The sequence below is a fragment of the Grus americana genome, chromosome 12 (assembly GCF_028858705.1).
Source record: "Grus americana isolate bGruAme1 chromosome 12, bGruAme1.mat, whole genome shotgun sequence".
NCBI classification, from domain to species: Eukaryota; Metazoa; Chordata; class Aves; order Gruiformes; family Gruidae; genus Grus; species Grus americana.
This window is the reverse complement of record NC_072863.1, coordinates 1,849,054-1,860,265: the sequence shown is the minus strand read 5'-3', so window position 1 is coordinate 1,860,265 and position 11,212 is coordinate 1,849,054. Positions and strand designations below refer to the sequence as shown.

Below are 11,212 nucleotides of genomic sequence, written 5' to 3'. Positions count from 1 at the left end.
AAGGGTTGCTAAAAGCTCTGTGTCCCCCTGTCCCCCCGGGAAGAGAGCGAATCCCGCTGTATTGTGCTATAGGCTACCTTCTTTTTATGTCCTTGCTGTTTAAGCCAAGTCACGCTCAGTGGTTCTTTCATTGATTTCTTAAGAAAAGGATTGTCCTGAGGGCAGAGGCACTTGTCAGGAAAAGCAGGCAGAAAAAATTTGTGGTGGATTCAAAGATTAAAAATCCTGTATGCCTTGTGTACCAAACACAGCTCCGGTCCGCTCGTGAACACCCATCTGCACGGGCTTCTCTAGGGGCAGCCCAAAGTGTAGCAGATCCTCAGAAAAAATACACATTTGTAATAAATAATGCACACGCTTTAGCAAAACCAAATTTTATTAATTCTAGCACTTCAAGTAGCATTTTGTCTCTCCTGAGCGCAGCACTTCGGGCTTCCAGGATAAGAACAGTGTGTCACAGTGCATCAAGACATCCTGCTTGCAGAAGGAATCAGCTTTGTTAGACAACATCCTAATTTCAGGGATTGCATCAAAGTTGTTTTAAATGACTTGATTATGTTTCTGTTCTGCTTTTACTAGATACCCACCCCTTAGCAGTGTTTCCTTTCAGTCTTCTGAGAAACAGTGTCAAGCACTCTTCACTCGCTTCTGGCTCCGCACTGTCCGCAGCATCTCTGACGCTGCCGATGTTCAGCGTAAATAACTGCAGTTAGGCAGGTAACTTCTGTGAATTCTGATAGCTACAATATTCATGGTTTTTGAATTGTATTACTGCAGCCAAAGGGATTTGAATATTTTTAAAGATTTTAGCAGTTGTAAGAGCTCAGTATTTTCTTCTCTTAGAACCAGCCAAGTACATCATCATTATTCTTGCTTGATTTTTGATGTAGAAGCAAAGATTCAGCCTTTTCTCAGAGGGTGCAGCAAGGGTCGTGAAGGAACACAAAGAGAAGGAGGAAAGGAAGCAGGAAAGGTCTCTAAAATTACTCTGGAGATACTAAGCAGGGTATAGTCATGTAAAAAAGATTTTAGTTAGTGTCCTTGTCAGAAAAAATGTACTTGAGTCATCTCAGAGATCCCAATGTAAGATGCATGCTCCTTGGGCCAGGATGTTTGCCTTTCCTTAAAACTGAGCTGACTTCATCTGACATGCAAAAAACCCTATTTTGTTTCTGGCAGTGATGCAGACAGTCTGGAGCAGAGAAGGGCCTCCCGCTGCTGGCCACCTCCTGCCCCCACAGCACCATGGGTGCACCCGGTTTCACTGCCCCTTTTTGGGGTGTTGCCTTTCGGTCAAGTTCATCTTTGTGAAGGAGGAAAAAAACACTTCTGAGGCCAACTAGAAAAAGTGTGATTGCGAAATTTGGAAACTGGCTGGTGAGCAGAGCAAAGAGGAGGAAACTCCACGCTTGCTGTTTGCCTTGCTTTTGTGAAGTCTGATCTTCAGCTGACACCTCCTGTGCCCCTGGTCACCTTGGGCTCCAGGCCACTCAGGAAAGTGGTCACACCTCCAAGTTTCAGCTCTAATAGTCTAAGTGCCAAGTAGCTGCTACCAGTGGGGCACATCAGGCATTCACTGGTACCAGTCTGAGTGTGAGGACCTACTGCAGGCTGAAGGAGGGAGGGTTAGAGCTGAAATGTTTGGGTCTTGTGCCCCACGTCCTTCTTCTCCAATGGGCAGAGGCTTATTGCTGTGTTCAAGCTGGCAAGGTGTATTGAAGGTCTGGAAGCATGATGGAGAGAGGCTGTATGTAGCGTTTTGGATATTAATACTTGGGGTTGGGCTTATTTCACTTTGCTTTCCACCTTTTACGATCTGCGGATTGCAGAACATATCACAGAAGTTCAATCTCCCAAAACCACGGTCTTTAATTGAAGCTGGAGGCCATCTCCCATGGAAGAGTGCAAGAGTAACTGGAAGTAGCTACATCCGCTTGTGCGTAGGGGAGCGTCTGAGGTATCTGGAGTACTTTATGTTTTGCTGATAACCTCTCAGTGCTGTGAGGAGACCCCAGGAATCACCACCTGGGTAACAGCTCTGTTATACACCCACCCGAGCCCCAGTGCGGCCAGAGGGACATCCATGGCCCTGATCTTCTGCACCACTGCTGAGGGAGCTGGAACAGCACTGCTAACTCCAGCGCATCCCTCCATGCCTCCGAAACCGCGGCCACTGAAATCACAGGTCCTCCCGGGTACAGCACGTGGAGCTCTCAGCACAGGGGTTTTCTGAAACCCTCTCTCCCCTTGTAGGGCTGCAGCAAACAACTGCCTTCTGGCTTTCCACCTCCTCTTTATTTCTGAAGGGGGATGTGAGAGAAGCTATTTACTACTGTGTTGTAGCAGCCCCCCAGGAATAGCTCCAGGCGTGCACTGAGGTGTGGCACCTCAGCCCCACTCTGTCCCGGGGACTCTCATGGTGGGGCTGATGCCACCTGCAGGACAAGCCCAGCTTGGCTTGGTCAGCTTGGTGCTTGCCTTGTCTCTCGGTCCTACCTGCTGAGCCTGGTGGGTCACCTGGGTTAGAGATGTTTTAGGACATAAATCATATCTTTAGTATACAACTAGACAGCTCTTGGCTCAACAGATACCTGAGTAAGCATGTAAGCACCCTTTTTATGTAAAAGATATTTGGGTTGCTTCAGTTTTTTCAACCGTTCATGAAATGACATTTGTTTCACCTGTACAGTGAATAAACTCTCGATCGAGAAGAACCAAAACAGCCGCCGTGCTCTATGGCTGTCAGCGCGAGCGCACACAGCCCGGCTTTGTTGTGCTTCAGTGCCAAGGGACCCCTCAACCCCAAGCTCCACACAATAACCGAGGCCAAACAGCATCAGGAAACAGGAAGGTGTAAACTCAGTGGTGTGCCAAAACAGGAGCCTCGGTCCTGGTTACTGAACAATTTTCAAACCAGTAGTTTGAAATTGCGTTGAAGTATCTTCTGCTTGGTGTCACAGCACCACTTCCCCTGGCAATAGGCGCTACTTTGTTTTTAGCGTAGATCTGTTAGACATGCTAAAAAATATTTTGTAGTAGATGTATACGTTGACGATCCTTAAAAGAATCCCCAGGAAGTAACTGAGGGACCTGAGAAGGGCTGCAGCCGTGCTGGAGAAGTGGAACAGCAAAACGCAAGGGCTGCAGGTGGGAGCAGAAGTGCTGCTGGCCTTCAGGAGGTCATCCATCTGGAACAGGGCGCACTCTGCAGTCACCAGGATCCAGATGATCCTGGATGTCAGTCTGGCTTTTTTCACCGTCCGTAAATGTCGAGACTCTGTGGGGAAGAAGGTTATCAAGTAAGCCTCGAAGGCAACGCAGCTTAGCAGCAAGCAGCTGATGTGCGTGTTTGCAGTGAGAAGGTTCTGCAGCAGAGCTGATGTGAACGCTGTAGATGAGATAGTAACATCAAAGGTCCATACGACCATCTCAGAAACAGCGCTAACGGAAACCAGGATGTCTGCCTTTGCCAGGCTCGAAATGAGAACCGCAGTGGACTTGGACGAAACCTTTGCAGACTGCAGGATGATTATCGTGTAGAAACTGCCCAGCAGGCCCAGAAGAGTGCTGATAGCATTTGAAGAAGACAGGACGAGGTATTGGATGTATTTAAGTACCAGGTATCTTCTGAGATCTTTCATGTGGTCTCTCTCCATAGAAATGCCAGTCAGGGAAGAATACCTAGAACGCATATAAAAAAGGGTGATTACATGTAAAATTAGTGGGATAGATTCCAGACAACTAGTTATGTACCTGCATTGGTACAGACGCGGGCTGGCATCCTCCACGCTCCAGCATTATCGCAGCTTTGGTTGGGTACCCAGCTTCAGAGGCGTTCGGTATGTGAAATTGTCAGACTGCATCAATTGCGCAGTAAATTGCATATAAACCCAGGCGACAGCATTTTAGCGTAGTTAACGCAGGAGTCATTGCAGGGAACTGGAATGACTCTGGACTAATACAGGAAAAATTGAGGTCAGAATAGGGCTAATTTCATTATCAAGTTTTTTCTGTTTGCCTTTGTGACTCAATTCAAGAATGAAGAGGCCATTCTCTAATGTTGCAGCAAGAAAAAGATTTCCAGTTGTGCTGTGTAGAAGAGTAAATGAGATATTTATTATTCATTCTGGGAAACAAAGTAATAATCTCAAGGGAACGCTATCCAAGAAATGTCCCAGTTGATTCAGTAATTGAGAATTACCACACAAATATCCATTTGATTTCCTTTTCTGGTCATTAGCTCAACTCTTCATACGCATTCCTATGGCAGCGATAGCTTCTGAATAAAATTGAACGCCCGGGCACAGTGTGGGAAATGGCAATGAGTTACAGACGCTGGGCTACAGGGGAAAAGGTGGGCTCAGCAGCGCTCGCTGCTGCAGCTTCACAAGCACGACTGCTGGCTGCAGAAGCCCATGGGGTTATTGAGTTTTGCTGAGAAGGGATGTGGTCTCTGGTTCGATGTGCAGTTGGTGATAGCATCCCCGTGCGTGCTGGAGCTCCCTGTTCGTGTGAGCTTTCGGCTCTGAGCACAGGAGTGGAGCTTCCCGGGGCCACCCCGACTGCCGCATGGCTGCAAGCTGGTCCAGCTGGTGCCCGGCCCCAGCTACGGCACCATTTAAAGCATTTCTCTAATGCTCTGATTTTATATCTACATTTCTCTGGGAGTAAACTAAAAGCCAAGACCCATTTTAAGCGCTATTGCTAAAATGTATTGTTTAAGGTTTGTTTTCTTAAGTACCATTAACAAAGCCTAAGACCAACTTGCTGTCCCACCGATGGGGTGTCTCTTCGCAACCGCTGGCATTGTACTCCTTGAGCTTAGCAGAGCTGTAATTAGATACAACTCTCATTTCCCCCTGAGACAGCTGTACTGTTGTGTTTCCAGTTTGTTTATGAGTTGAATCTCCTAATGCACCCAGTTGGATGTTTATGAATCAATTGTGAGATCCGACCCGGAATTTGAGGGAAGGTTTGTAGACCTGTGGGAAGGTACACAAATGAGCCTTGGGATGAAGGCATTTGGAGGAGGACCACATCCTTTGCTCCTGGGGCTTCTGGGTGCCAGGAGTCCTTTCATATTTACCCACCTCTGGTTGCCTGCAGTCTTCTGCAGCGATGATGTGCTTTGGGGTTGAGTTTCTCTCTTGACAGGCCTGGTACAAGCCTCAGTTCACCAGGGTGCGTGAGCAAGAGGAAAAGCTGCACCCCTCCAACTGTTAGCTAACGCTGCCAACACAACCAGCCATCAATAACTGCAACTGCTGCATTTAGGCAACATTCAAAACAATGAAATTTATGAAAACAGCCAGTTCCCGTAGGCTGCCAGCGGGATTCCTTCTTTGTCCGACTGTTATCTCCTATAAAAGGTTGTGAAGAGTCCCCTTGCCTTAAATTCAGTGGAAAGAGGTACCTGGATGATACACTTCTGCCTGGGGGGTCCTCCACATCTCAGTGGGTGGCTTCAGGGGAAGTATTTTGCATCAGTGAGATTAAGTTTGCTTAGAAACTCTTCACAGTCCTTTTGTATCACCATGCTGAAGTAATCTAATAAATCAGGGCTGCATCCTCAGGCTTTACTCATTTCCTATGCATACCAAGTACCCATCACCTTCAACTACAGCTGTGCATGACACAGAGAATTGGCTGGAGATGACTAACAGCTCAGGATCTGACCTGGTATTTACACATCCGTATCTTAAGCGGGAATGGAGTTTGTTCAGTGCCCAGATATTTTTAGCTATTTGCATAACTTGTGTAACATTACATCGAAAGGGCCTAAGTGTGAGCTATCCCTGCGGGGGATAGGTTTACAAAGACCAGGAAAAGACTAATTTGGTTAAATCATTAGTTTCCTATGATCTCAAAAGCAAGAAAGAGGTTTACAAAAAATGGAGAGAGGATTATATGATGAAGATTAATATAAAAAGACAGCATAGACGTATAAGAATGATGTCAGAAAGACCAAGACACAAGATCAGGTGCGGTGAAGAAGTGATGTACGGGTAAGGAGGAAACACTCCATAAATCCATTGTCAGACAAACTTTCCTGACTAAAGGAAGAACGAGATGAATGTTGCTTAGATAAACTCTGTGTTTTCAAATTCCTGAGCTTCAAGGAGTTTATCCAAGAGCACTTGGAAACTGGCTGAAGCAATTTCAGAGATATTAATCGTTATTAATGAGAAGTCTTAAAAGACAAATAGTAGAAAGTCCAGAAAACTTGAAATAGCAAAGATGGGGCCTGTCTTTAAAGGGGAGGAGTAGAGCAAGAGGAGCCAGAAAATTTTAAGCTTGAGTTCCCAGAATACTACTACAATAATCAAACAAATTGCTATCTAGATGATAGAGAGGAGATAAGGAATAACAATGTGGATTTCTCACAGATAAAGAAAATTTATTGAGCCCAGCTTCCTGCTGTAGCAGGATAATAGATCTCATGGGTGAGGAGAAAACTAGCAAGTGTCATGTATCTTGAATTTTATTAAGACTGTCAATATTGTTTCATGAGGCATTCTTATAAAGGAGCAAGCTAAGGAAATGTGGGCTAGACAAAACTGATTAAGTCATGCATAGCTGGATGGGAAACTAAGAAAAGGCTAAATATCAGAAATTAGGGGCATGGCGTATCAGGTGGGGTTCTGCAGAGGTCTGACATTTTGTGCATTTTCATTAACTACAATAAGGAATCGAGTTTGTGCTTATTAAGTTTACGTATTAAGTCAGCTGTCACAAATCTGCAAGTGCAATTTCAGCCCCGTACCAGAGCCGGTCCCTGTGTAGCAGTGAGTGAGAGGAGGAATGAACGTGTGGGCAGGAGGAGGGCGCAAGCAAGGGGAGGAGGATGGCAGCCGTAGGCAGCAATGCCCGCGCAAGTGGGTATCGATACACATCGATGGCAACACCCGCAGCCGGAGTCAGGGACGGCTGTGTCGGGAAGGGCAGGCGTCATCCTGCGATGCATAAACAGGAGAAATGGCTGTAACCACATGGGATGAGTCTTTGGGTTCGCTCAGCAGAAGTTAGGTCTTGACTGAAGTATGCGACCAGTTTTGAGGCTGGCAGTTCAAGGAAGGTATCAGTCGCCGAAGATGTTTGAAGGAGACTGAGGGGATCAGAGGTTTAGCTAAAGGTAACGATGCCATTTCTTTCATAGGTGAGTACTTATCTCCTTATGTAAATTCTCAGTATTCCTTGGAGCTTGTACTACAGAGCTTTTCCAGAACAGTTACTCAACAGGTCTGGGTGGTTGCTTTAGTCCTTGCCTGGTTTTCTTTTGATGAGATGGTGGGAAAATGATAATTCTGAGTGATTCCTATGAAAGGTACCAAGCCAACTTTTTTAAGAGTGGGATTCCCGCTCCTTGTTGAGACTCGATTTGTACCAGGTTGACTCATCCAAGATTCACATGCACCTTTTCTCTTTTTCTTTATGTATCTGAGCCAACTTGTTAGTGGAATCCTTTAGGGAAGAGGTAGGAAAAATTTCATCCTGTTCAGCTGAACTGTAATACAGTTCATCTTACCCTAGTTTTCCACAGTGATTAACTAGAAAAATGATTCTGCATTTTCTGTCAAAAGAAAAATCTTTCTGATGTCAGCGGTATCTGCTCTTTCCTTAAAGTCAAGGGACTTTGCCACTAGTCCTAGTGCAGCCCCCTTCGTGTGTACTAACTTACCAAGATGTGGCTTTGCTGCACTGCTGAGGATGCAGGAGATGGTGAAGAGGAGGGTTAACCTCTGAGCATTGATATCCGAGCGTTGATTGGACTATTTGTTTCGATACAGAGCGTCGATGAAATTAAGATCTGTTGGAACAAAACAATCTGAATCCACAGCGTGAAAGCTTGCACAACTTGCTAGCTAGAAGTGGAGGAGAACCAAGCTGTGATAGGTACAGTTGAATACTGATTTATCTTGTTACTCAGTGAGCTGGTCTCATTCATATACTTCAGCCTTTTTTTTCACTTAAGAAGTTTGAAAGGAAGAAGACATCGATGGCTGGATTTACAGCAGAACTTTATCTTGTCCATGTGGAGCATATTAACTCTGAGCTTCTGGGCGTTGGGTCCTATCTTACACCCCAGGACTTGGTGATGAGCCCATAGGCTCTCCTAATGACCAGCATGAGAAGAGGATGTCGAGCAGCCGGTACGGCCGGAGGAGGTGCCCGGAAGCTGCCAGTCCAGACACTAAGGAGCTCAGCATGTTCTTCATGTCTTCTCTTCTGAAAACTTTGGCATTTTACATAATGCTGCCAGCATTTTACACAACATTGCAATGTACTTTGGAAAGGAACTGGAGTTTCTGGATGGAAGATGCCTTCCCACTTTCTGTTAGAGTTGTGTCAGTGGTGCCCTTCCTTCCAAGCCACGGCTGCCCCAGGAGGCAGGATCATTGCCGCGGTTCCCTCCTGCCTCCCTCCACCCCTTTCACACTGTGATTTAGTGGTTAAAACTCTCATCTAGAATGCAGCAGAACGAGGTTTGATTTCCTCCTTCACCGCAGGGGATTTAGATGTTTATCTCTCACAGGGTGTCCCAACCAGCAGGCTACAGGTTGTCCTGAGGTGGAGACGCTTTTCGTACCACCTAAGGAATCTAGGCACAGTGTAGGAAAACAGTTGACACCCTGGGCCAAGGGGCAGGGATCAGGAAAAGGCTCATGGATCACAACCCAGGCAGTTGCGGATGTTTGCTAGGGAAAAGGCATCCCGGTTTCCAGTACTTGCTCCAGATGCTGTTCGGATACATCTGCTCTAGTAAATGAAACAGAACCGGGAGATGTTTCCGGGTGCTGGAGCTCAGTTCTTCGTAGTCCTGAGAGCCCCAGAGGCCCCCAGCACATTTTGGCGCCTGCCGATGCACACCCCCCCGAACGCTGTGCGGGCACAGCACCGGCTTTAGCAGGCAGCAGGGAGTGCTGCCCACAGGCAGCATGGCTGCGCTGCCCGTGCTGCGACGGTGGTTCAAGGGTACGGTCCTCGTTGCTCTAGCTGAGCTCGGTGTCTGAGATCGGTCACTGGTCAGACATAGCCTTTACGCAAGATTAAAGAGTCATTGGATAAAGAACAGATGTATGCAGAGAGTGCAGAGAAAGGTCTGAAGCCACAGGCTCCTCCTTTGGAGAAGGTGGCTGCCGGCACAGCTCTCCTGAGCTCCCGCTGCCAGCATCCTCCTCCACAGCCACCCCAGCAGCTTCCCTCCAGCTGGGAAAGCCTGCCAGCCCGCGAAGGACCCCGAGGAACGGAGAATAGGTGTTGTCCATCAGCAGACCCTTCCCTTTCCTGCGCTGGGGTAGGGACAGGCAGGCGGGGGGGGGGCAGCTGCCCTCCCTCCACCCAGCCAGGGCAGGCGGGATCACGCCTGGGATGGTGCCGGATGGGAACAGGAATGGGGGGATCTTTCCAGAACAGCTGCTCCCATCCTGCCAGAATGGCCAGAATGGGTGAAGAAGGCAACCTGAGGCAATTCATCTATTTATTTATAGCTTTCAAAGCAGCCTTTTGTGGTATTTGTTACAAGTCATGCGCAGGAGGATCACTGAGCATGGACAGTGACACTTAGACAGTTTTTGTTTAGTCCTTATTCAGATGAAACCTCAGTTCAAGTTCATGGGAGTTCTCCTGAACTAGCATTTTGCATTTTCAACAGTACTATTTTTTATCTCCACAGAAATTGCTCTCCTGAGACACTTACAAGTTCCATTTAATAACTTCTCATTTGTCATTGATATGCTGTTGTAGTTTGAGACGTGTACAAAAATATCTCCTACTCTCAGACAGATACTTCCTCAAAATTCATCCTGGAATTGTGTCCAAAAATATACAGAAGAGGAGAACAAATCTGAAACCCAGATTACCACTGAATATCCTGACTGCAATGAAGTGGTATTAGCTTTTACTTAGTTTAAAAGCAAAAATACTTACATTTGCTGGAAAAAGCAGCCAGGAATAGTTTTCTGCATCACTGTACCCTGTGTATGGTCTGCAGCAGAGCTAACGTGTGCTGTTTCCCTTGGATTGCTTCCTGGGTTTTATATATAGCGTCCCGTATTCAGTACCACGTCAGAGCACGAGGCTACGCCGACAGAATTTGTTTTGCTAGGCAACATCCCTAAAGCTGGTTTCACAAGAATTACTCGCTTGAATCATGGTAGCTATTAACTTTCAGCTGTCTGGAAAAATTGATGCTCTGTGTGGAAGAGGAGTCCCAGACACTTCCTCAAATACATGCTCGGAGATGGAGCAGATTACAGGGTGTAATCCTGAACTCGTCGCGGTGTCGCATGAGCTAACACAGCTTATCCATGAGTAAAAAATGTATTTTATTCTGAGCAAAGAAAGGATGTCCCCTGGCATGAAAAGCAGCACTATATCTAGCTGGACTGGGCTATCCCGAGGCGTGTTTGTGTAGGTGTTGCCTGGGATACCCAGGTTCGATGCTGATTACGTTTGCGCTAGCATTGTTCTCCAGGCATGACGTCGGTTAAGCCTAGTTCATCCGTGTTTCAGGGCACGGGAGTCTCTTCGCCAGGTCTCGGTGCAGCAGGAGAGCGGAGGAGCATCCCGCAGGTATGATGGAGAACAGCAAACCCATACGTTCACAGCCACACGACCCCGCACCGCAGCTCCCAGCCTTATCGCGGGTGCCGATCTCACGCCTAGAGTCAGTACATGAGAGCAAGGAATTAAAGGCAGTGACGCTGCGTTGGTTTCTGATCAACGGGGAGGGTTTGCTGCCGGTCCAACACCAGCTCTGCCGGCAGCACGCCGCTTCCCTCACCGCTTCTCTGAGCGCCACAAAGCCGTAGAAAGATAAAGCAGCTGAAAATCCAGGTGCTGCAGAGCACTGCCGTTCCAGCCGCAACCTGAGGATCGTGCGGGGAAGGCTGCATGCTCCGTGCTCTCCTGCCCGCTCCGGGGGCAATGGCAGCCCGGGGTTTGCACCGGCATGCTGGGGAGAGGACGTCTGCCAAAGCCAGAGAAAGTCCCTGAAAGAAGGGATTTAACTGGTTGGTGATTAATATAATTTGTGCTTTGATTAATGTGTATAAATATTTATTTTTGTATTTTATTTTAATAAGGATGACGTAGCTTTTGCCAGAGGCTCTCCATAGCAGGGTTGTTTTTTTACAGCTACTGTTTCTATTACGTTTGCTTATTTTGCTTGCACGCTGAGATGACAAAACAGAACTGTCAGCTGCAAAAGCAT

The 11,212-nt window shown here is 47.1% G+C and overlaps 1 protein-coding gene across 1 annotated transcript; it reads right to left on the bottom strand.

The window, feature by feature from the left end:
- Positions 1–408: 408 nt before the first annotated feature.
- LOC129211768 (type-1 angiotensin II receptor-like) lies at positions 409–10,051 on the bottom strand. Its single transcript, XM_054839391.1, has 2 exons — positions 9,928–10,051; positions 409–3,681 (listed from the first exon to the last, which is right to left on the bottom strand). The coding sequence occupies exons 1-2, from the start codon at positions 9,963–9,965 to the stop codon at positions 2,985–2,987; spliced, it is 735 nt and encodes a 244-aa protein (XP_054695366.1). The 5' UTR covers positions 9,966–10,051; the 3' UTR covers positions 409–2,984.
- Positions 10,052–11,212: the final 1,161 nt, after the last annotated feature.

What these genes read in the sequence shown, in the direction of transcription:
- LOC129211768 (XM_054839391.1), bottom strand. Translation starts at nt 9,965, where the DNA reads ATGCAGAAAACTATTCCTGGCTGCTTTTTCCAGCAAAT. An exon ending in GGCTGCTTTTTCCAGCAAAT is followed by an intron (nt 3,682 to 9,927) that starts GTAAGTATTTTT and finishes TATGCGTTCTAG; the next exon opens with GTATTCTTCCCTGACTGGCA.